Below are 25,258 nucleotides of genomic sequence, written 5' to 3'. Positions count from 1 at the left end.
GCCTGGCAGCTCGGGCCGGGCCGCTGAGCGGCGCCGCCTGGCCGAGCGCAGCGGCATCGGCGCGCGGCTGAGCCGCCTGCGCGGGGGCCGGAGGGAGCGGCGTGAGGGCGGCGATGGCGGCCGCGCCCCGCGGGGCTCGGCGGTGCGTGAGGGCTCTTAGGGCCCACAGTGGTCTCAGGTGTGCGCGGGGGTGCCCGCAGCACGTTTGGGTGTGTGTGTGAGGGACTTGTGGACCCGTAGTGGTCTCAGGGGGTGCGGGGCCGAGCGCTGTGGTAACCTCGGTGTGTGCCGGTGAGGGGAGCGGGATGGTGCGGTCTGCAGTGGTCCCAGTATGAGGAAGGGATGTTGGGGCCATGTCAGGCTCGGGTGTGTGTGTGGAGGGGTGTCAGGGCCCATTATTAGTTCAGTGTTTGTGTGCATTGCCAGGGTCTGTAGTGCTCTCAGGTGTGCGGGTGCTGGGGCCCACAACCAGCTGCTGTGTGAGGGGACAGTGCTTGGGGCAGTAAAAAGGCAGCTCTGAGTCTTCAATCCCGTGCTGGGGGAGCCCTGACAGGGACCCTGGGGCAGGAAGAGGCCCTGTACCCAAAAGGAGCAGCCGTGATTTGGCAGCAAAGCCCCAAAGGAGAATGAGCTGTAGCAGGGGTGGAGAGCTCTGGCTTAGGAATTGCTCAGAGCAGAGGCAGGGCAAGGTGAGTTCGTGCTGTTTCTGCCACACTTGGTGGCTCCCCACAGCCTCTGAATGTAAACAGTTCTTAGTTGTAGAGACTTATTTGACAGGGGGGTTAATTACTTCATTTTTCTAAATAAAACTGCAGGAGCAGAGCTTTATCTGCCAGTACCTCATGCAGCCTCATTCTGCCAACTTGCTCCTGACAGCTGTTCCCCTTTCAGGCTTCCAGAACCATCCTCAGAGAGCTGTGTGAAACCACAGGTGCAGGAACCTGAGAGCCCTGAGTCCCAGGTGAGGGGTGTTGGTGTGTCCTGTGCCTCAGAGGCCAAGGTACAATACAGCCCTTCTCAATGTAGCCGGGTAATGTCACACAGTGAGTTTCCTGTTTATAAGCTGAGCTCCATAACCCGTTTTTCCCTCTCTTTCTTACGAGTGGAAAGAAGAGCAGAGCGAGCACGACTCATCTGCCAGCAGCTCTGTGAAAAGCTGGTGCTGAGCAAGCAGGAGGCAGAGACCTCTCCCCAAACCGAGTGTGTACAAAGCACTGAGTGAGTTGTGACAAGCACAGCTCTGATGGAAGCACGAGCCAAGAGCAACAGCTCGACAGGGAACTTTACACTTTCCCTGACGGCTCCTTGGGGCGGAGACAGTTAAGTTTCTGCGTTTGTAAGGGAAACATAGCATTCCTTAAAGCTGAGCCTCCTCCCTCGGGTTCCCACTGAATGCCTGAGAGATGACAGCACAGGGTGTCTCCAGCAGGCTCCTATTAACCAGGAGGAATTAGCACGGAGGGAGCAACAGCTTTGAGATCCCAGTGTTGACCACAGAATGAGCTAAAAGAGCTGTGCATCAGCAGCAGTTTGCAGGTTTTTTTACCCGCTGGCTCCTGCTCTGGGGGTGCTGTGCCCTCGTGTCGGTGCCTGCACCTGCCCGGTGTGTGAAGGGCTGTGCTGGGAGGGCAGAGCTCCGAGCAGGACGTGCTGAGGCAGCAGTGGGGCACGGCTGCTGATCCTTGGCAGCGCTGCTGCGGTTCGGGCACGCTTAGAACTGGTTTGGTGTCCCCGGCAGCACAAACGCGGCTGGCAGGGGAGCTGGTGAGCCGAGCGTGTGGACAGATGGAACAGATACAGGCAGGAAATGGGGGAGAAAGGGGAAATACCGGTGTTTGTAAAGCTCCGAGGGGGCTCTGCTTAGCTCTTGAGTCCCGCGGTCCCGTTTCTGTTTTTAGCTCAGCGAGCGGCTGGCTTTGAGGGGTGATTTGGGGGGTGATTTGAGGAGCTGGAGCCAGGTGGGAGTGTGGGGAGGGCACAGAGCCGAGGGCAGCAGGCGGCTCATGCGATGTGGCAGCCGCCACCACGCCCTTTCCTGCTCACCCCGGGGCAGCCGTGCCAGCCTGAGCGGGACAAGGGAAAAGGAGGGGTTTCCAGCGCGCTGATAACCCACGGCACTCCTCGGGAATGGAGAGGTGCCGAGCAGCTCTGGTGGTGCCTCTGCCCCGAGACAAAAACGCTCCCTGAACTTGTGGGGGCTGCTTGAGGGGCGGTGCCGACTTTTGGCCGTGCCTCAGCCTGGTCCCCTGTTAGAGGCAATATTGACTTAAGGAAAGAGGCACGGAGCATACTTGGCATGGGTGTTCCGAGTTAAAAATTGTCAGTCTGGGCAAACAGACCTTTGGGGCGGTCGGCAGGGAAGCCGGGCGGCTGCGCTGCGTTCTTGCCGCCCCTTTCAGAGCACGGTGTGACCGGCCCGGTGCTGCTCTGGGCGCTGAGCGCCCGGCCCGGCGGGTTCGCAGAGGCGCTGCAGGCTTCGGAGCTCAGTGCTTCACATCAAACCCATTTCCTTCCCCTCGGTGAGGTGTTTGTAGTGCCTCGGTGAGTCAATAAGCTGTGCATGTGAGGAATGCACCTCCCAGCTGAAGGTGAGCGATTAGAGTGGCTGTGCTGGAGGTGATGAGATTAATTAGCCGTTCCCAGGCGAATTAGCGCTGCAGAAATAAGATACATGAGATATTTAGACTGAAAAACCACTGTGAGGCATTTTCAGATGGGAGTGGGATCCTGCATAGGACTCTCACCACAGAATATGTGTCTTGATCCTTAATTTTGTAGCAGTGCTCAGTCAGGAGGATGACCAGTTCCTGGCAGATGGGAGGCACGTGTTCTGCAAAAGCTGCTGTTCACTGGCACGAGGCACCTGATTCACCTGGGTGAGATCACAGTGCTCTCTCTGGAGGGGCTCTGCCGGGAGGAGCAGGGAAGTAATTTCTCTATTAAAATATAATAAAATTCATAAGAGTACAAGTGTCCTAATGAGTCTGTCCCCACTGAGGCAAGGTCCTGCTCTGTGCGTCACAGAATGGGCCAGGTTGGAAGGGATCACAGTGGGATCATCTGCTCTAGCAGGGTCATCCCAGAGCACGAGGCACAGGATTGTGCCCAGAATATCCCCAGAGAGGGAGACTCCACAGCCTCTTTGGTCTGTGTTCGCTGCTCGGTCACTGCACAGTGAAGAAGCTCTTCCTCATCTCTAGGTGGAACTTCCCGTCCATGTTTCTGCTCGTTGCCTTCGTCCTATCTCTTGGCGGCTCTGAGCAGAGCCTGGTCCACGAACACGAGCCCAGGTGGCCACAACGCGCTGAGGAGTTAAACCCCACCGCCAGCACAGTCCAGCCCCGTGCCACGCACCGGGCGGGGCCGGGACTCGAACCCGCAACCCTCCGACCCGCAGGGCCCGCGTTGGCCGGGCGGGGGCGCGGCGGCGCCGGCGCCGCCCGGAAGCGGAGCGCGGCCGGGCTCGTGTCCGCGCCGCCCGCAGCCCCGCCGGGGCCGCCCGCCCCCGCCATGGCCCCCGCGCCCGACTACTACGAGGAGGAGGAGCTGGAGAGCGCCGAGGAGGAGGACGGCGAGCGGAGCGCCCGGGCCCGCGACTCCGACGAGGGTGTGTGGGGAGCGGGCGGGTTGGTGCCCGGGGACGGGCCGGGACGGGGGCGTGGAGCGGGGCTCTCCTGGGCTGGAGGGTGGAGGGGAGCGCTCCGCACGGTGTCTGGGGAAGGGCTGGGGGCTGCGAGGGTTCGGGCGGCGAGAACAGCCGAGGGAAACAAGGACCTGTCAGGGTGCAGCGGTTCTCCTGGAAGGGAAACCCGCGGAGCCGTGGCTTCCCGGGCGAGCGGGGCACAGTGGGACACGGGGCAGTGCCGAGCGGGACAGCAGAGCGACAACAGCGGAGAAATCCAGTGTGGTGTTCTGTTTCCGTGGTGTGAGGGGGGAAGGACGCAGCTGAGGGAGGAGAAGGTGTGCACAGAAGTTTAGCAGTGCAGGAGAATGTGACAGTGCAGGGAGCAGCGGAGAAGAGGAAATTAAGTAAAAAGCCTGGGTAGCCAAGAGTGCAGAGGGCATAAAACGACAGATAAAGGGGATGTGGAAGGACTCTTGGGCAGTGCCTGTCACCCCATCCCCTCTGGTTAAAGATGGGGTGATGTTTAAGGTGCAGAGGGAGACAGGGTCAGTGGGAGCTCTCCCAACAGAGTATGGAAGTCCTTTGTGGTGGCCCAGACATTGAAGTATATTTCTTGCAGTTAAAAAAACTTCCTGGTTTATTTTTGGTGCTTTAAATTTTATCTTAAGTTTAAACTGTTTGTAGTTTAATAATAATCTGAGAAAGATTTGCTTTAAGGGGCTGGGCCCTCCTGCTATGTGTAGGGAATTAGCTGTGGTTCAGATTTCTCAGCTGTACCCTGTAAAGTCTGGAGGCACTTGCCCCTCTTTGGCAAGGTACTGGATTCTTGGCTACCCACATGTTACAAATAGAAGCCTGAAGAGCCTTAGCAGCAAACTGGCAACGCCACAGTGATTTACTTCATTTACAGTTTATGGTGTCTGTTTATAAAATGTAGCTATCTTTATGGCAGTGCTGAGTGAGGTACAGGTGAGAAGTTCAGGTCCCAGCCAGTAACTGCTGTCTTGGTGAGACTTTGTGGTCAACCCGAGCAGCTCCGAGTGGGTGGAACTCCAGCGACAGGTTTGTGAAATGTCTTTCAGAGTCCTGAGGCTGTTTGTGGACCACCTGTGTGTGAGTATTAATGTAGAGCCCCTTATCTTAAATGAGAAGAAATTCCCAGGCTGAGGCTGAAGCTGCTCATGCAAAACTCACAGTGGCAGGAACATGAGATGTGTCATTTCCCTCCTGAATTCATCTCTCAGGTTGTCTTTGATGCTAAATTGCCTGAGGTTTGGGGATTTCTTTTTTGTTTGACTGTTTCCTTGTTTTTAAATAATTTACTACTGAGTTTGTGGGGTTTAACACTTTTTACATTTTAACAAGTTGTTTTTTGCCTTGTTTAGACACTGAGGATGCCAGTGAAACAGACCTGGCAAAGCACGAGGAGGAGGACTTTGTAGAAATGAAAGAACAGTAAGTAACCCATTCCAAATACAAGTAAGGTGATGTTCTATTTATTTGTGGGTTTAGGGGTGTTTATTGCCTAAATATTGGCAAAGTTTTGGGCCAAGATTGGGTGTTTTAAGTGCTTACCCCAGTGGAACAGCTCATGAGTCTATAACTTGTATTTCTGCTCTCCCCAGTTACTTTCTCTGTTTATATAAATTCAAGAAATTAAGGGCTGATGCTGTTTGGGCAAAGAAATAATACAGCTCATGAGTCTATAACTTGTATTTCTGCTCTCCCCAGTTACTTTCTCTGTTCTATATAAATTCAAGAAATTAAGGGCCGATGCTGTTTGGGCAAAGAAATAATTATGAGTTCTGGGATCAGCTGCAAATGGATCTGCTGCAGACAGGTCCTTCAAATAAAATAAAGGCTGTGCTTTAGATAAGCTAAGGAAAAGTCAGATGCTTATCCAAATACCTTAGACAATTAAATTCTAGTCCTGAACCAAAAATGGACTTCTGGGAGACTTGAAATAATCTGCCCATGGTGTGTAGGAGCATTTGGAGTATTTTGAGCTCTTGCTTACTGGCAGAAACCTGTTTTTATACAGGTCAGGAAAGCTTGACCAGTGTTAAACCACAGATGTGTGGTAAAAGAAATGCAGGTTTGCAGCAGCACCAGGAATAGACTTCAGTGTTTTTTTAAAATAATGTGGGGAGCTAATACACAGGTAATAAAACTTGACACAGTGCAAGAATGATTCTGCTGTAAAGTTTCTGGTGTTTGTAGATCTAAATGTCATTTTAGGTTTCAACAACAACAAAAAAAATCCTATTTTATCTCAAATTTTAAACCCATTTTTAAGACAGAATGAGAACCTTTCATGGGAACAAAATTCTTTAAGTTTGTAGTTAATTTGTTCCCTGAAGTTCTGAAAAGTTTTTGATTCTGTGTAAACATGTAACCTCAAGAGATGGTGGAATAAACAATGTGTGCTTGGTGTTTAAAGTTTCCTGCTGTGTTTGCAGGATGTATCAGGACAAACTGGCATCTCTGAAGAGGCAGTTACAGCAGCTGCAGGAAGGTAAGCTTAGAAGAGTAGCTTTGGTTTTTATTTTCAGCACTTTTCAAATGTCCTAGAAGGATGGGGGCTCTGAAAGATGGGAGCAGCATCTTTCACTGCATGCTGGCTCTCAGCTGTGCTGCTGAGTTTAAAATGTCAGCTGCTTCCCATCTTTTCTTCATCTTACCTCCACTTGTAGTTAAGCCTGTATGCTAAAACACTTTTTAAAAGGAGTAATCCACTTTTTACAAAAGCAGGGAATGTGCTTTGAGTGGGGCTGAGTCCTTGAGGATATTTAATAATTGGGGGAAAAATACAGTGGGAATCTACAATTTATTTCCACTAGGTACTCTTCAGGAATATCAGAAAAGGATGAAGAAGTTGGACCAGCAGTACAAAGAAAGGATACGAAATGCAGGTAAGTGGAATTTCTCTGTAAGACACTGCAAATAACTTAAATGTGTGTTTTGTATAACACTGAAGTAAAAAAGAGTTAATTCCCTCCTTTAAAGCAAAGGAACTTGCTGGAGCAGAGGGATCTTTGGGTACATTGTAGGTTTTTCTCAGAGTCCACCAAACATGACAGGACCTACCTTGATTATTTCCTTCCCTTGATCAGCATTGTTTGCTGACTGATAAACAGTTTTAGTCTTCATTTATGTGAAGCAGTATAGGATTCAAGGCAACCCTGACAAAGGGGAGAGAATGACTCCATGAATATCAGAAGGCTAATTAATTACTTTATTATGCTATATTACACTAAATTACATTACATCTGAACTGAATCTGCCAAGCACTCATCTCTGCACACACTGCCCAGGATCTCGTGGCTGTCACCGACAGTCCCGACACACACCCACGCTTGGCCCTGACAGGCCAAGGAAACAAACACCATCACTCTGGGGAAACAATCTCCATCTTGCATTCTGCTTTTGCACAAACACAGGCACAGCAAATGAGATAAGAATTGTTTCTTCTTTTCTCTGAGGGTCCTGGCTGCGATTCCCAGAAAATATCCTTGGGAAGTTGTGCCTCGCTTTTCTCTGTGAAGAGAAATGCGGCCACAAAGCAGCACAAGTAAAATGATGATTTCATTTTTATCTAACCTGTCACAGGCATATTTTATGAAAAATCCTTTTGCCAGGATCTTTTCTCCTGAGAAGCTTCAGCTTCTCTATGTTTTGCTGCCTTGGAATGTGATTTGGAGAATTGTTTACCCAGCATGTGAAATTGTTTTCACTTGATGACCAATGACAGCCACCTGTGTTGAGGCTGTGAGCAGTCACAGGATTTTGTTATTCATTCCTTTTCTTTCTAGCTCTCTGGAGCCTTTCTCTCTATTCTTTTTAGTATAGCATTTTAATATAACATAATATCATAATATAATAAATCAGCCTTCTGAAACATGGAGTCAAGATTCTCATCTCTTCCCCTCAAGGGTCCTGAGACCCTTGAACACAGCCATACTAACGCACAGTGTCCTACTTTGGTTTGTTGTTTGGTGGCCCTTGCTGAACCTTTGGGTGCCCTGTATCCTTCAGTTTGCAGGAGTGGGAAGTTAGGAGCACATGCTTTCCCCAGGATCTGTTTGTGAACAATGAACACAGAGCATTTGCTGCTGGAACTGTTGTTCTGCATGGCTGTGGCACGGAGTGGGCTGCCTGGACTTTGGGTACTGCTCTGTTTCCAGGAGCAAAGTTAATTTTTTAAGTGCCTAGTGCTTGTCCTTCTGGGTGGTTTTATTGTGTTGCTGCAGAGGAATGGCTTGGGAATCAGATCCAGCTGCTTGCCCTCTCTCTTTCTGCCTCCCTTTCCAGTAGTTCTTACCTGGGATATTGAAGCAGGGCATTTTATAGAAGGCATTATGTGGATATAGGAAATACAGGTGCTCCTCCTTTAGCAAAAACAAGCAGTTTTGTATTTCTGGAAGTGCCTGGGAAAGGTAAAGGATTTCCTTGAGGAACTGAAATGGTTTGAGCAACTTCTTGTTAACAGGAGCCTGTCTCCTGGCATGAATTTCACTGATGATTTAGGTTGGGAAAGACCTCCAAAAAGACCTTTCATATGCACTAGAGCTGCATCCTGACAAGCCTGGGCTGTTTTGATGAAATTAAGCCCCAGTGCAAACTGGTATTTCTGGCTGGCCACGAACAGTGCTGCAGCAGCAGAGTTCTTCCACAGGAGGGCAGGTGGAGATCACTTGGAATTTTATGATTAAAAAATGCAGCTGCCTTGCACTACAGGAATAAAGATCTTTTATGTTTGTCCTTGCCATGCTGAGGTTTATTAAACCAACAGTTTCCATTTACCTGCATTTGATTATCTACATAATGCTGCTTTCATGCTTTGCAAATAGAAAGTTTGATTTTTATTGCAGCATTCTTATATTTGGTGTATATCTATTACTGGATTTTTTTTGGGGGGGGGGCTGTTTTTGGTGTTTTTTTTTAAATAATGAAGTAGTACAGTGTTGCTACTACAGCGTGAACTGAGTAATGTGGAATAGTGGAAGCTTTTCAGTGAGGTGACAATCTGTAAAAAAAAACTCTAGTAACAGTGTATTTTTGTGGAACGTTTTCATAGTCACTTTATTTTCAGCATAAAGCTGTGAAGTCAGAGCAGAGATTGGATAAGTACACAAATTATTTGCTTCAGTGCCTGCCTTGGCTGCAGTATTCAATGGCTTAAAATGTTAAGGAAGTAATTTTGTGTAGCTTTGAAGGTAATTCATTAAGTCTTTCTTGTGTTTCAGAACTGTTCCTGCAGCTGGAAGTAAGTACTCTTAATTTATCAAAAATATGCATTAATTAGATGGAAGAGGCACAAACCTTGTTTCATCAGCCAGTATTTGGGCTTGTTTTCCCAGAAGGCTTAGAGAAATTTCCTTCCTCTGGCTGCCTTGTTGCACTTGAGATGTAGTAGAGCTTACTGCTGCTATTACCTCAAGTAACTTCTGCACTTTGTTGTTAAAACAGAGTTAAATATTTGCTATTGGGCTCTTGTATCTGGCTATGCATTGGGCTGGTCAAAAAAGGGGTGTTTAAGGTGGTAAGTGCTGTTTATAAATCAGCAGAGCTCTCTGCTAGGGACTTGATTTTTTGTGCAACATTAAAATGTATTTTTATAAATCATTAATTTGACAATGGAATAGCACTAAGTGATATTTTGATGTTTTTCTATAGATTACAAATATTGATAATCTTTAGAACTTGGGCCAGTTGTGAACTGAAAAGCTGATCAATAAAGCATTTGAAAAGCTGTTGAAATATCATTAACTTGAGTCCTTAATTAACCTTCTTGCTCCTCGGGTTTGCCTTAGACAGATCAGGTGGAGAAAAATTATGTGAAGGAAAAGAAAGCAGCAGCAAAGGAGTTTGAAGATAAGAAAATTGAGCTTAAGGAGAATCTGATAGCAGAGTTGGAAGAGAAGAAGAAGATGATTGAGAATGAAAAGCTAACCATGGAATTAACAGGAGGTAAAGATAAGCACCTGTCATTTGTGTTATCCATTCTGCTCCTGCTTAGGAAAAGAGCTGCAAAGATTCAGTGCTGGTTACACAGCTGGTGGGAAATGCCAACAGGGGCAGAGCACCAATTGATGGCCTTTTAATGGAGAAAGCAGCTCAAAATTCAGTGAGTTGTTGACAGGTGAATCAAGCAGTGCCAGTGGAGCAGCAGAGGGGATGATGGGCTTGCTTTTATTCAGGGAGAGAGGCTGCTTTGGTTCCCTGATGTAGCAGTAAAACTATTGAGATATGTCACAGCACTGACCTAACCAGTGATGCCAGCTTGTAGAGCTGTGCCCTTTCCTTGCTGCAGGAGTGGGTGGTCAGGTAGTTGAAAGCCAAACAATAAAGGTTGAGATCTGCTGCTTAAAGCCAGAAAACAATGATTTGTGGGTTACATTTGTGTCCAAGCTCTAGAAAATTAAATGGACAGATTTTTTGAGACAGTTGGTACCCCTGGTGCCTTGCAGTGCTCTGTGGCAGTGGACACAGGGGAGCTAATTCAGGAGTTAATTATTCCTGTAGAATTCTGTTCTGTGGGACTGAACCAAAAGTCTGATTTGATGTTCTTTGTGAGCAGCTCCCTCACTTCATGGACTGATAGTGTGGTTTTGTTGCTGAGGCCTGTCCATGAGTTACACCCTTCATATATTTCTTGCATAGTATCTACAGGTTTTATAATGATGTTCTTTGTGAGCAGCTCCCTCACTTCATGGACTGATAGTGTGGTTTTGTTGCTGAGGCCTGTCCATGAGTTACACCCATATATATGGCCAAACCATGACACTTGCATAGTATCTACAGGTTTTATATTAACTAATAATGTAGTTAATACTCAGAAATGAGAATTAAACCCTGTTTTGGTGTATTAAATGGTGCTCTTGGCTTAATATAAACGCTTAGAGCTGATGTGGACTGGAAAGCATCTTGAGCTATGCTGTTTCCCTGGTAACTTTTTATTTATTTATGAAATCTGGTCTCATGGTCATCCTTGTTCACCCTTGAGATGAGGAGAGAAGGAATTTGCTGTGTTTTGCACATGCAGAGCTGGTCAAGGTTTTTGTGTCTAGTGGGTGCCCAAGGGGCTTCCCAGATGGAAGTGTTTCCCAGGGGGTGATCCAGGGGTGCTTGGAGATGAGCCAATAAATCTCAGCACAGAGAAAGGGGGGTGGGATGATGTTTGGCATTCATGGTGTGGCCTCTTGGCTGCCAATTCAACATATCTTGATGAATTAAGGAGTGAGTTGTGAGAGTTTAGTGGAGTTGTTCAGTAAAGGTTATCTGTAGCCATTTGGACAAACTGAAGTTCAGATAATTATTTGGTGATGAGACTGGTATTTAAGTTTTTAACATACTTTCTTCTTTTTCCCCAGTGCACATGCTGCAGTTTACTTTCTGTCAGCTGCTGCTCTGTGTGTTATTAATTAGACTCATTTCATTAACGATTCTTAGGTAATCTGAATTTAAATACTGTTTGTTTGAAATCACTCCAGCAGACTTGTATCAGTCTTCAATGCAGAAATGTTCTCTAATCTTTTGACAAAGCTGTTTTTCTGCCTTGAAGATGAGAGAGCAATTGATTTGTAGCTGACGTTTTACATGCTATTAATGATCTGACTTGGGCTGGGAAAGAACTCCATCAGTTTGGCCTTTTAAATCTGTTCCCAAGCAGATAGGGTGAGCATGAAAGGAATTTACCCTGAATCCTTGTAGCATCATTGTGCTGCTTATCTGTACCTGGAACAGCTGTAACCATGGCATTGCAGCAGTGACCTGGTGGGAGAGAACTTGGATTCACTGTCAGCACTTCCATGCTGGAAGCTAGCACACACACACACAAAAAAAAATCCAATTTGCTGAATGAAAGAGGAAAGATTATTTTCCCTGTGCCTTGTATAGAAAGCTGCTGCTGCTTACTCCTTTCTCTCTGGCCTTATCAGCTGTCCAACTTCATTTCTCTGCAGATTCAATGGAAGTGAAGCCCATTATGACGAGGAAACTGAGACGGCGACCAAATGATCCAGTTCCTATCCCAGACAAGAGGAGGAAACCTGCCCCTGATATCCTTTCCTGGAGTCACTGCTGGGTTTGCAGCCCCTGTGCTGCTCACCTTTGTTGTTTTGTACAGCAAGGAAAAGGAAATGAAATGCCAGGATCAGATTTTAACCTGGGAAATACTGAAGCACAGTTGTCATGTATAATGTGTGCTAAAGCAATGCCAGCAGTTGTAGAATTCAATACATGTATAGAAACCAGTGTTTGGAGATCCCTTGGTATCCTAACTTAATCCTTACAGTATCATGAGATACCTTTTTTTGTCAGTGAGAATAGTTTGAGTGCTGCAGGCAATTTATTTCACAAAAGAAAAACTTTAAAAGAACATTAGATATATATATATGCTGAGATAATTGATTCCATAGATAGTAAATGGCTTTTTGCATGAGCCAGAGCTTTTCTCATTTCAAGACGTGACAAAGCATTTACCAGAAAGATCATATTTGTCATATCAAAATAATTTTTCCATTTCTGGTAAAAGCTTCAGATCTCTAATCCAGAGATGCATAGCAAAAGCAAGGATGCTAGATTTGTTCTTTGAATAAGAAAAGATGAAGATTCATCTTGTTTTCATGTATCACAAGAGACAGAAAAACATGTCTGTGTAATCCTTAGGATCTGCCTTGCTGCATGTCTCAAAATGTTCCTTGGCTTCTGGAAATATGTTTTTAGCTCCTCTGTGATGATAGGCACTTTTTCTATTTGTGTATTAAATTCACCTGGAGAGGAAGGCAAGGATATTTGCTTTGCAGGGGCTTCTTATTAGATTCTAAATCTGTATGTCTTAGATTAAAAAAACTTATCTGAGTGACTCTCATTTTCTGAAGGCAATATCAAACCTTGAACTTTTAGAGTTCATGCAGGATGGTCATGAGCATCTCCAGTTTCAATTAACCTCTTTCTGGTTGGAGATTCTGTTCCCTCTTTCAGGAAAAAAAAAAGTCATTTATTAGTGCCCCTATCTCATCCAAAATAAATGAGTTTCATAGTGAACATGACCTGCTAATTGAGCATGATACAGCAACCACACAGTGAAAATCTCTGCCTTTGCTCACTGGGAGAGGATTAAAGTCCATCAAAACCAAAATCCTTGAAATGTAGCCCAGCAATTGGTAACTTTAGTGTAATACTTGGAATACTTCTGGCTAAACACTTGTTATGAAGAAACAAAAGTACAGCAGAGCTCTAATAAGACTGTAATACAGTAATTTCTATTTTCAAAGGTTTTGAGGTTTTTGCAGGTGCATTGTAGGCCCTTATTTATCCCCAACCACACAGAGTTTTATTTAACTAGGTTTAGGTGGGATTTAGCTTCATTGTAGAAAACCTGAATTGAGTCTGTTGTTTCAGCTCACAGATTCTTCTCCACAGAAATACAAGATGAAAAACTCTGAAAATGCTGGTGCTTGATGCTTCCATGAAGTAAATGTCAGTGCTCTAAAGGTTTTTCATTGATGGTTGTGTCTGAATAAGTTAAAATGATTTTGCACTCTGCTGCTAAGATGGTGGGGATGGACTTGTATTAATTCCTCTGACAAAAAAAACAGCTCAAGTAAGACGTTTATTAAAATCCTGGAAACCTTTGGCTTACATTTACTCAAGTGAAATGTCATTGACCTTTAATTTTTAGCCTTGCTTGTCAAGAGTTTATGGAAACCTTAATTCTGGCTACCTCAGCTAAATTATTTGTTGACTGATGAGCAAATAATGGAGGACCTAAGAACGCTGAATAAGGTAGGGATTGTTGCTTGACTGTATTTCTTCATTTTCAAGAGAAGGTAAATGCTTTCTCCTGAAGAGAACAGAGCTTTCTTTAATGTTCATTTTTGAGATGTGGGACTATTTCATCCCCATAGGCTTTCTGAAGTAGCACAAGAAAAGATTTAGCAAGATGGTATCGCCTCTTTTTCATTGAAGTTTAATTAACCTAATTTGAATGACTGTCATCTAAAAATGTTACCTTTTGTGTGAGCCAAGGGATGAGCTATGTTCAGGAGTTTCTTCCTCATGGTTGAGCAGATGTCAGTGTGTTTTCTGGGAGATCACAGGCTGCCTTTGGTTTAAGCCTTACTGTAGGCTAGGACTTTTTATTATTTTTTTTTCTCCCTGCTGTCACAAGATTTCAGCAAGCTGGATAGGGGGCAGTGTGCATGTTTGTAGCTTTTCTGGTTTTGATTAATATATTGTTTTCTTCCTGAACACTTGAAGGCTTATCTAATTTCTTAAAATATAAGCTGCTCATTAAGGCATTTTGAGGATGGTAGTGGAACGCTGGTTTTGTGCCAGCTTTTGAGGTTTCTTTAATGATTTAGCTCCTGTATTTTGTGTGCCCTGGGAAATGTATCACATTCAGAAATGGTGTGTTAGATGGGTTTCACTCATTGGAGTGGGTTTCTGAATGCTCTCAAGTTCAGGTTTCTTTGGCCTTTTGGATCATTATACTGATTATCTGCACCTTTGGCTGTTTAGAGCCCACTGGTTGTGTGTTATGTCACTTAACAGAGCATTTAAATTAGAAATACTCAGAGTGTGGAAAGTAAGATATGTGAAGTTATCAGTGCAGCTTCTGTGGCTCCTGTCAGATCTCTAACACTGCTTTGCTCTCTTCCCATGTAGCTCAAATCACCCAAGAGACCAGGTGAGTTCCAGATGGAGTGGAACTTGTTCATGGGGTGCTGTTCTGAGCAGGGAATGGTGCTGCAGTTGTCTGGCTGTGCAATTGCTGTTCTTTGTGTGGTGTTGGTGTTTGTCAGGGATGGGAAGGGGGGCATGAGCATCCTTGGTGGCTGAAACACTTGGGCATGGGGCAATCCAGCTGGGAGTAGAGATTTTCCATTATATTCAGGTGATCTGGGCACCTTTTCTGCTTGTCAGCTCCATTCACGGGTTGACCACTTATGGTTTTATGCCTTCAGCTCTCTAGATGTACTTACACACTTTATTTCAAGACAAAGTGGGACTAACTTGCCTCAATAATTTTAACAGTATTTTAACTAATTAACTGTAGATTATAACTAAAACAAAATCAAGGACAAACTGTCCATCACTTACCCATGTGAGTATGTTTTTTCACATAAATGCTGTATTTCAGTGAATATTTTAATTCAAGCAGAGGTCAAGTTACTCATCACAATACATAATATTTCCCTGATGGATATTTGCATTTGCAGCTTTCTCTGCTTGCTATTTCTGCATACACAACCTTTTTAGCTGCAGTTTTGCAGTCAGATGTGCTGGTCTTTAACCAGAGTGTCTCTGCTGTCCCCAGCCTCCCCCTCCTCTCCCGAGCACCTCCCAGCTACACCAGCAGAGTCTCCAGCACAGCGATTTGAAGCTCGGATAGAAGATGGCAAACTCTACTATGACAAGAGATGGTGAGGCCTGGGGAGGTTTTGTTTCCATCAGTGTGTGTTGTGTAGTGAAGAGGCAGAGGCTGCAGAGAGAAAGGGCTTTGAGCAAAGAATTGGTGGACAAAATGCTTTAGGGCAGAGGTTTGCTGCTCCCTCCACAAGCTCATCATGGGTGCAGTAAAGCAGAGGGGATGATGGAATGTTCACACCCTGCAGGCTTGCAGAGATAACTGGTGGCTCCAATAAAAGGAGACTTGAATCTTTTCCGTGGCCCACTGTGGCTCTTAGGAAGTCAAACCTAATAAGAGATAGGAGAGGCAGCAGCAGCCACAGTGGGATGTGACTGAAGCTGCCCAGCCTGGACACAGACACTCCATGATTTGCTGTCAGCAACACTCTCATTTCTGAGGTTCAGATTTGTGCCCAGCATTCCACAAGGTGGCAGAAGAAATGTCATCCACCAGCTGCTCAGGATGAAAGATGCTTCTAATAAATCCAAATAACCTTTAAAGATCAAACCCACCTGGGAGAGGCAACTTCAGAATTGCTGATTGGATTTATCTCTGTTGAGTTTTATGGCCATACAGCTGTACAAGCCTCACAAAACACAAGGAAAATATTGAATTCTGCAGAGGAAACTTAGATCTTAAACTTAATCCATGAGACTTGCAAACTTGGATAATCAAGGGGGCAATCTGAAACTTGAGCAGAAAACAATTTGCTCTCAAAAAGTCATCTGCTTGTTTGTAGCCTACTTCAGTGTTCTGGTGGCTCAAAACAAGTGATGAGGCTGTAATTTTGTCACAGAAGTAGATGTGAAGCTGGTTTTTTTACACAGCAACCCCCTTGGCCAGTTGGTCAGTTTTTCTTTCTGCCTGAAGTTTAATTGAGAGTTCAGTGTACACAGCTCTCATAAAAGCTGCTCCCTCAGTTTAAACATTCATGAAGTGTAAAGCAGATAGGAACTGAACAGGCGACTTATTCCACAGATTCATCAAGGTTTTTCGGTTTTTTTTTCCTTTTATAATTTTTTGTGTGTGTGTAAAGTGACTATCCCCAGGATATATTTGGATGAATAAACTCTTCAGAATTTTGAAGCATATGGAATACTTGAAAAGTGTTCATGAGTAAAAAAAGGGAAAAAAAGGCATCTGAAGTAATCTGTCAGTAAAGCTCAAAACTTCCCATTAAATGTAAACCTGCAAGAGCTTCAGTGAGCCCAGAACCTCAGCAAAGCACCAGCTCTCTCTGAAGGGTATCTAGCTGTGGCATAAAGCACTTAACAGATATTTTCACCTTGCTGAATTTGCTTGTCATGGGGGTCTTGCTGTCAGGAATTCCAGCTGTTGTCTTTCCTGGCTGCCTTGTTCTTATGCTGTTTTAAGATCAGTATCTTTATTTTTTTTTGTTGTAATAATCCTGCTCAGATTTTTTTGATTGATAATAAGTAATAGTACTTGTGCAAAGTAGCTGGTGTTTTAAAATAATGAATTTACTGTTGGTAGTGGGAGGGTAATTCTTCCTAAGGTGCATAAAGAATGCTGGCATGCACAGAAATCCTAAACCTGACAGCCCAGGAATGACTTTCTCTGTTTCCTGATACAGCTCTGCATGACAATAACATGAAAACAGGGAATGTTTAATGACAGTAATGAACCCCCTGAAGTCTTGCAGAGACATTTCAGACATCTCCAGAGTGGAGTGTTTCAGGTGAATGTGGAATTAGACTCAGTTTTTTAATCCTCAGGGCTCTCTGCTCCCCCATCAAATCCTAAACCACAGTTCACTGTAAAGCAACCATCTTTTTGCTCTTAGCTTTGCTGCATGCAATAATGCAGAGGGATTTCTTTCAATCTTCTGATAGAGTTGCACTTGGAAATCCTGGCCTTTGAGTAAAATATTTTAAAGCAGGAAATAGAATTATTTCTGCTTGCCTCACTTGGTGTGTTTTACCTACTGCAACAGTGAGAGTTGTTTGGCTCTGCTTTCTTGAAAACCAACTTAAAAAGCCATTGCATTTTTCATCTGAGGTAATTTCCTCAATCCTGTCCCTCTCTGGATATATGAACTTGGCAAAAGGGTGAGACATGACCAGGGAACTGATGCAGCAGGGTGCTGTGCCTCCAGCTGCCCTGTCTCTGTGAGTGTGAGACAGGTGAGACAGCTTTTCAGTGAGACACTGCTGACTTGGCTCTTTGCCTTTTCTGGGCACAGTTAGCATTAATTTACTGAGGGATAGTCATTCATGGTGTGAAATCCAAGGGCTGAATGAAGCCTCTGACACGCGTGTCATCAGCTTTGGAATTCACTGGTAATCAAAAATTGAAAGTGGGGGGAAATACATCCTTGTCTGTGTGGGCACAGCTAACACTGGAGAGCTGTTGTTTGCACTGGCTTCTCCTGCACTCCTGCTGCTTGTATCAAGATCAGAACTGTTCCTTAAGTACTCCCAGCATGGCATGGTAGGGCACTGCTGGACTGAGATTCTTGTCTCATCTCAGTGAGGCCTGGGGTTTGCAGCAGCTTATTGAGTTCCTCTGTATCATTTAATGACATCTGGACTTGCTAAACTGAGATTTTTATTTTTTTTGGCTCAGATCATTGTTGCTTTGCATTGCCCTGGAACCCGCTGACATTATTTCTGTCAAAATGAAGGAGAAAGACACCTGTGTCCAACCATTGTTTTAAAGGTTACAGGATTTGGGTTTTTTTATTCCCTCACCCCCCGTGGGTAATGAGTTTGGAAGGCTTAAAGCTGACACTCATTCCAGCTACTGGCAAGCACTGTGAAAATTCTGAGTGCAGAATTTTCCAGTAGGAAGAGATTGTGGAATAAACCATTGGAAAACTTCCACATGTGCAGTATGGTTGTTGTAGAAATAACTGGAAAGTTGCAATAAATCCATGTTTTTTGCAATTGGCAGTCAGGCTGCAGGGGGTTGCACTGGGTAGCTACTGAGGGAATATCTGTGCAGGGATTCTGCAGCTTGGATTGCCCAGATAAAATCATGATTAGGGGAAAGGTGGAAATACAGTCATGCTTTTATAGCTGTAAAGTATTTTGGTGCTTGCTTGATTAAGATGATTTACTTACAAATCACCTGTTCCAGTGTAATTAGTTCTGCCTGTGGAAGAGAATGAGGCAGAATGAACAGAAAGTGGGGGTTTGGGGCTGGCACACTGCAGCACTTGGAGAAATGTGGGCTGTGAAAGAGAAGAGTCCACGGAATGAAATTCAGAGTTAGGAATTTCAAAGTCTTTGTTTTATACACAACACATTAAGAACAATATAGAGCTTAAAATATGATCTAAAATAGGATGAAATGGATATGTTTAGTCATGGACTCCATATGGCAGATATTTACAGCTCATTACAGAGTCAGTTACCCCTTAGTTACCATTGTGGGTATTTTCACACAATAGGGCAGCATTAGAAATTGGAGGTCTCATTAAACAACGTACAGACTGCACTGATTGAGGGTAATTCACTTGTGGTGGTGATGGTGCTCTAGTAATTCTGTATTGGAGAACTGCTTGAGTATCTGTGATTTGCTCTCATATTTTGTCAGGCAAAATAAGGAGTTGCCTTTTGAAATCCATCCTGGGTCTGAAATGGGAAAGGCTGCTTGGATTAACCCTTGAAGCCTGGGTGTGTTGTCAGTCACTGTTCCCCTGGGCTGTGGCTGGGGCTCTCCCTCTTGCAGTTGTGAAATCTGTTTTCTGTAACCTTCAGTGCAGAGTTGAATGTGAGTTAAGACCCTCCTGCATTTCAGATATCATTCATGCTGGGGGTGTGTGTGATCAGGTCACTCACTATCTTGCGAAGATGGAGAAAGTGGTGTGGGAAGAAAGGCAGACTTCAAATTTACTCTGTCCAGCTTTATTAATAATGGATTCATGCATTTCCTTTTTTTTTTAACTTTTTTTTTCCTTTTTGCAGGTACCACAAGAGCCAAGCTATTTACCTGGAGTCTAAAGAGAACACCAAGATCAGCTGTGTGATCAGTTCTGTGGGTGCCAACGAGGTTGTGGCTGCTTTTATTCATCATCAGAGGGGGGAGAGACTTGGGTTTAGTAAGGGCTGAAGATAGATACCTGTCTGGGGTGTAAAGAAGGCTGAAGCCAAGATAAAACTGACTTGAGAAATCTCTTTTTGAGATGGGAAGAGACTTGCATTGTTTCTGAAGGATGATCCTGTGTTTTGCAAGCTCCTGCAGCAGTTGGGCATAGGGAGCACTTTGTTCTTTGCTTGCAGATTCCAGACACTTCAGGGAAAGCAATAATAGATTTGAGTGCACTTCTTCTTAATCAGCCAATAAAGGAACTTTAATTTGTTGTGGCAGCTAAGGGAAAACACTTTATTTTCCCCAGAATGAGTTGCACGTGGGATCTGTTTGTGTCACAGCTGTTCCTTTGCAGTGGCAGTTGTGGCACTCAGTTGTTCAGATTAAAGCAGTGGTAGTGTGCTTATGGGTGCATTAAAATTTGTTAAAAGTTACTATTGTAATTTAGCAAAACTAATGTATCATTCCATCGTACTGTGGTAGAATATGAAATTATACATCTTTGTTTCCTACAGTTGCTCAAAGTTTATGGATTTTTGAATTATTTTGGCAAGCAAAATATGCCAAATCCTTGTAAATGTTGCAGTTGGGAGGTGATTATCAATGAATGTTGATTTTAATTTCTCTGGAGAAATAATTGAAGTAGAAATCCAGGCAAATACTAAATTCATTTTATATTAAGGGATCCTGTTAATAAAGTCAATTTATAACTAAAATAATAGAGTTAAATCAGTTTACTTGCCAGGCCTGTAACTAATATATGAAGAAAAAAAAAGTTTAGGGTAAATCACAGGCCAACATAACTTTATCATCCTTTGATTAGGAAATCTTGAACTTCCCTCCTAAAATATTGCAGTACTAAGGAGTGGATAATTCTCACTCAGTGTATTTATCTAAATATGTTGAAATGCATTAGAAGGATATAATGCAGAGGAAATTGCTCAGACTTGATTTTTAAAGTACAGGTTTTTAGATCTAAACACCTTGAAGGTGATTTCAAAAACTCCCTGGAGTGCTGCCTTGGTGGCAGCAATTTGTCTTGTGGCACGTGGTGTGAATCCTTCCGTGCAGGTGTTCAAAGAGAGCCCTTTTATCTCCAGACACAATTTCTGTGGTACATTGTGGGAAATGCTTCATGTAACAGAATCAAAATAAGCTTTTCATTTGACTAATAGTTACTTGTCTGGGCAAATCCCAGGATAGATAATTTTATGATCTGTGGATCTAGAGAGACTTAGTCTTGATTAGGCAGAGCTCAGTGCCACAGCTCTGTTGTGAGCTGTCACAGGAGGAACCTGCTTTCCTGATGGTGCTTGAAAGAGTCATTTTTCTCGAGGACTGTTTTGAGCAGGAAGTTAAGGAGGTGAAGTTAGACACCTTATTTCATTTTCTACTCAGGTTGCAAATGCCTCACGTGGGGAGGAAGAGGGGATTAACCTCGTTGATCTGTGCCCCCTGAGGTGTTCATCTCCGACCCTAAGACACTGAGTTAATTTGTCTGTGTGCTGCTTGCTGTGAGTTTTCCCTTTTTCTCCCCTAATTCATCTCCCTCCCCATTCTTTTGCCCTTCCTCTCCTGCAGATCTGGGTGAGGAAAACCAGCGACAGCACCAAGATGAGGATCTACCTGGGGCAGCTGCAGCGGGGCGTGTTTGTGATCCGCCGGCGCTCGGCCACCTGACTCTGCCCTGCCCTGGTTTCTGTCAGATCACCAATCTTCTGCCAGGGGCTCACAGGCTGCTCACTCCTCCCAGCAGCAGGGAACAGTCCTGACCTCTGACGAGACACTTTGTGGCTGGCCACATAATCCCCAGTAGTCCTTAAACCTTTAGTGATGCCCAAGCACTGCCCTGGACTATTTCTGGATTTTGCATCAAGCTTCTGTACGCTCTCTTTGTATTTTGGGTGACTGTTTGAGAAGACTTGGCATCATCTTCCTTTTTGTTGTTGTTTCGTGGTGCACAGATGAGACTTGTGTGTCAAAAACATCATCATCATGTTTCTGTTGGGAGTCTGACCAGTGGAAGAAGCTTTGCTTGTCAAGACCTGAGGTTATTTGTGCTTTTTGGCCTTGTTTCCCTGCAATGCTCAGGATTTTGGGCAAACGATGAATCCTGCCAGGTTTCAGCTGCAGCTGAGATGCCTCCAGAATACCTGGTACACAACATCATTTATTGGATGGACTGTTGAAAGACTGGAGACTTTTTTAGGATGGTGTGAACAGCTCAGAAACTGCTGAAATACAGTGATTTTAATGTAGCTCAGAGTCACGCGTGGTTAGTCAGAAGCTTCCGTTTCTCTTCACATTAAAAAACCCTTCAATAAACAAGCAGAGTATGTCTGTTTGCTGATATAATTAGCTGGGATAGGTGGATGACTAAATTAAAGGAATAATTACCTGGATCTTGCAGATAGCAAGGCTGTGTGAACTCTGTGTGTGTCTATAACCACTCAGAGATGTAAAGAGGCAAACGACGAATTTCACTTTTCCCACTGATGCTCAAAATCACAGGTTATGGTGGGATCCTGCTGACAGGAGATCTGTAGTATCCTCCCAAGGATCCAGGAAGTGGACATGCTGTTAGCTGGAACCTTCATTCCCTGAGATGTTCTGCAAAGAGCTCCTCTTGAAGGCTGTTTTGATTGCTGGAGGTAGCGCTGGGTTTCTACACTTAGCCTCCTGCAGCACAAGTGAAAATGTCCAAATAATGACATTAAGGTGCTCCCTAGGTGTTTAAAGATTTGCCTCTGGCATTCCTTTATTATTCCCAGTCATTTGCTGATAACTGGAAGCACCAGTTATCAGCATGACTGCCTTGGCAGGGGCCACCTGGTGCCCTGGCAGTGCTGTCACACCTCTACCTTCTGTGCAGAACAACTTAGTGCTCCTTTTGATTACTAGTCAAAAAGCTGTAAATTCTGTCTTTCTCAATCTCTCTCACTTTGAGGCATCTTCTGGTTTTGCTTTTGAGCTGCCTTCCTGTTAGCATCCATCCAGTCTTTCTTTGGTTGTGGATAATTGGAGTCCAGGGAAGGGAGTTGCAATGGCTGTGCCCGTTCCTTTCCTGCAGTTGGGTGGCAGTCACATCCCAAAAACTGCTGCCTGTACGTGGGTCTGGAGAGGAGTGTGATGGCTGAGCTCCTGATGTGACTGAGACACCTGACTTGATTTTTGCTGAGTTTTGAGGATCTGGAGCTTTGGCTGGGGAGGAGAGGGTGTTTCCCACCCTTGACAATGTGCCATCTCTGCTGCAGCTTAGGCAGCCAAACGCAGCAGGCTGGATTTTGTCAAGTTAACAGCTTACTTAATATAACTTAACATTCTCTGCACATGTCACAGGTTTTTGATAAGGTGATGATGTACCAGACAGGATTTGTCACTGAGTCTTTAAATGAACATCGTTCTAATAATAAAAAGTGCTAAGGAAGTAGCAGGATTTATTTCCTGTCTGTATCACTTCATCAATACATATATTTGTGGGAATTGCTGGTGGCTTGTGCTCAGTGTTGGGGAGATGCTTTGCCAGCAGCCATCTGCTGCTGTGGTGTTCCCTGTTTTGGGGAAATTTTGGGGGGTCTTAGAAGTGTGGTTTGGGATTTCAGTGTGTGTGGGACGGGAGAAGGGCTCCATGAACCCATGGTCAATCAGGGCACTGATTCCTCATGGAAGTTGGCAAACCTTGATCTCAAACTCTTCCACACCAATCTTATTCCCCCTAGGAGGGATGTGTGAGGTTTGTACAACTTGGCAAACCTTGATCTCAAACTCTTCCACACCAATCTTATGCCTCCAGGAGGGATGTGTGAGGTTTGTACAACGTCCTTCTGTCAGAATTCCTTGCCAGTTTCCCCAGTGCCCCTGGGTCAGCCTTTGAACTGGTAATTTCTGCTTTTGGCAGCCCTGAGTAGGGGTTGTACTGCTGTAAATGGCTCAAACGTAACTGCTACACTGAAGGAATTTTGTTTATAGGCTGCTTCATCCTCAGTTTCTTAATGAAACGAAAGTCTGCCTTGCCTCTGTCGATCACCATAAAGTGTAGCTGTGTCTCACAGAGTACATGAATATTGTATCCTGGATTTTTTACCCTGGCAGGCTGTTCTATAATGGCCTGAGCCATTTGTGAGGCTGCAAGTGATAAAGTGCAGTGCCTTGCTGTGCACTTAGGGAAGCAAGTGCATTTTTTTTTTAATCCTAAAAGGATGCACAAGTAGTTCTGTGGTGAGGATGAGGCATGTGGAGATCAAGAGTTGAGACATCAGCTGTAGAACTGAAGATTTCCTGCCACGGGTTGGGAAAATAGAGACAAGTTACTCAAGGAGATGGACAAGGTCTTGTTTGAATTCTAGGAGAAAATTGGCTTTTCTGTCTGCTCTTTGCCTGCTTATCATCAGTCTTGAAGGATCCCAACCCTCTGCACAGAAACAGCTTTGCTGCAGGTATGAAACAATTTAATCCTCATTATGAACAGCATTCAAAGCAAATTTAGGAAATGGCTTTAACTCGTCATCACAGTAATTTTAAAGAAAGGTGAACCTTCTGCCAAAAATAGACTTTTATTGAGGGTTAAATTGCAGTTGGCTGAGTCATATTAAGCACTTTTTTTTTATATTGCCTTGAGAAATGGACTGTGATGTTGATACGTGCAAAATAAAAAAGACATTCCCCCCAGCCGTTAGATGTTCCAATGGAAAGAAGCCAGATCAGGGAGCAAACTTCCAGGGGTTTTTTGACATCATTCCCAACAGAAAGGTTTCCAAAGAGGCTTTTTCCAAGGACAAATGCTAATACACAAAATTGACTTTTTTAGTTTATGTGCTCTGCCTGGAATTTTATAAAGAGACAAAGGGATTTAATGACAGAAACCTTAATTGCTTGCCTTGTTTTTTGTAAATTTCTGGGGAACTTAAAGAAAATAAAGGCTAAAAGAGCAAGAAATAGCTTTGTGGATAACTGATGTTCTTCCTCCTTCAGAAAAAAGGAAAAGCAGCATTTGTGTTCTTGTTCCACAGAAGCAAACACTGAAATAATCAGAAATTCTGAATGGCTGTCTTCAGGTTTGCTTTTACTATTTTTAGTTTGCCCAATTCTAAAGCTAAGAATTTAATACACAGTGAAGTATTTAGAAAACAAAAGAATGCACATTTCTGTTTTTCTATGATTTACTGAAAACCTGTCATCACTGAAACCTCAAATTTCATACAGTTAAAAAATTATACTATTGTAATGTTTTGCTGAATGTGGGAAACCCCTTTAATATTTAACATCAGCTCAAACTTTGGGGATGCCAAAATATCTCATAATACTTAAGTGCCTATCACTTTACAGTGGGGTAATTCTGTTTATTTAGATTCCTCCTTTTTAAGCAAGAATGCCTTTCTGTAATACATTGATTTTGATTTTTAAATAGCCATGAAGAACAGCTTGGGTTTATGAAAACCAAAACCTCCCCAAAATATTTGGGGTTTTTATATTGTCCCTCCAATGTGATGCTAATAAATAAGCAGGAGGGGGAAAAGTGGCTTAAATAAGCCTTGGGACCAACATTAAAACAACATTTAGGTGACAACAGAAATGCTAAATATTCTCCATGGTGTATATCTCAACAGGATGGGTGTCTCAACTCCCCTCACATAATTAGAATGCTGAACAGCAGCACAGGAAGAGTTACTTAAGCCTTTGGTTCTAAAATAGCAATGCTCTGAGCAAAGCCAGGCATTTGTAGGGCTTTGGAACTGAGAGCTGTAACCCACGGGAAGCAGCTGCTGATTTATTCCATCAATCTCACATTTGAAAGCTATCAGTTCTCTGGATGCCTCAGGTAGCTTTGTCATTTTTCATTTAGTTCTAATTTGCATCCCCATGTTCTGCCCTGAATCCTGAGAGGGGGGAGGAAAAAAGGCAGAATAATGATGAAATGTACATTTTTCATTTCACTTTATTAAGGCTCCTTATTTTTATTGAATTTAGGATTCTTTGGAGGGTGGTCACTGCCTGCAGACCTCTGCAGGTTTAATGGCCAGCCCAGGTCATGACAGCTAACAAGCTTTAACAAAAAATAAATACAAATGCAAATCCAGGGGAAAAATTGGCATCTTCAGTCAAGGTTTCTGCTTGGTGGTTTCAGTCCTGTTTGGAAGTGGTGACTGAAGGGTTTTTAAGTGAAC

The 25,258-nt window shown here is 44.2% G+C and overlaps 1 protein-coding gene and 1 long non-coding RNA gene across 8 annotated transcripts; one reads left to right on the top strand and one right to left on the bottom strand.

Moving 5' to 3' along the window:
• Positions 1 to 98: 98 nt before the first annotated feature.
• On the top strand, positions 99 to 21,416 carry SUDS3 (SDS3 homolog, SIN3A corepressor complex component). 7 transcript variants are annotated; one of them, XM_039725843.1, is made up of 15 exons: positions 99 to 142; positions 892 to 961; positions 2,782 to 2,876; positions 3,201 to 3,607; positions 5,011 to 5,080; positions 6,085 to 6,140; positions 6,466 to 6,537; positions 8,872 to 8,891; positions 9,439 to 9,595; positions 11,590 to 11,685; positions 13,353 to 13,414; positions 14,297 to 14,318; positions 14,949 to 15,054; positions 18,971 to 19,055; positions 20,676 to 21,416. In XM_039725843.1, the coding sequence occupies exons 1-15, from the start codon at positions 114 to 116 to the stop codon at positions 20,772 to 20,774; spliced, it is 1,446 nt and encodes a 481-aa protein (XP_039581777.1). In that variant the 5' UTR covers positions 99 to 113; the 3' UTR covers positions 20,775 to 21,416. The 7 variants fall into 7 exon arrangements, with proteins under 7 accessions (XP_039581777.1, XP_039581776.1, XP_039581775.1 ...); XM_039725842.1 differs by having other exon boundaries at positions 99 to 178; XM_039725841.1 differs by having other exon boundaries at positions 99 to 178; positions 2,779 to 2,876.
• On the bottom strand, positions 21,026 to 24,023 carry LOC120510245. The gene is made up of 2 exons (XR_005629441.1): positions 22,848 to 24,023; positions 21,026 to 22,772 (listed from the first exon to the last, which is right to left on the bottom strand). It is a non-coding gene; the product is annotated as an uncharacterized LOC120510245 (long non-coding RNA).
• Positions 24,024 to 25,258: the final 1,235 nt, after the last annotated feature.

This window comes from Passer montanus, unplaced genomic scaffold, assembly GCF_014805655.1.
Source record: "Passer montanus isolate IOZ18808 unplaced genomic scaffold, ASM1480565v1 scaffold57, whole genome shotgun sequence".
In the NCBI taxonomy this organism is placed as follows: Eukaryota; Metazoa; Chordata; class Aves; order Passeriformes; family Passeridae; genus Passer; species Passer montanus.
This window is presented reverse-complemented; position numbering and strand designations above follow the sequence as displayed.

Coding starts and splice junctions, on each gene's coding strand:
- SUDS3 (XM_039725840.1), top strand. CDS start 114: ATGGCGGCCGCGCCCCGCGGGGCTCGGCGGTGCGTGAGGGCTCTTAGG. Junction 9,596..11,589: donor AACCATGGAATTAACAGGAG/GTAAAGATAAGC, acceptor ATTTCTCTGCAG/ATTCAATGGAAGTGAAGCCC. Junction 11,686..13,352: donor GAGGAGGAAACCTGCCCCTG/ATATCCTTTCCT, acceptor AATTCTGGCTAC/CTCAGCTAAATTATTTGTTG.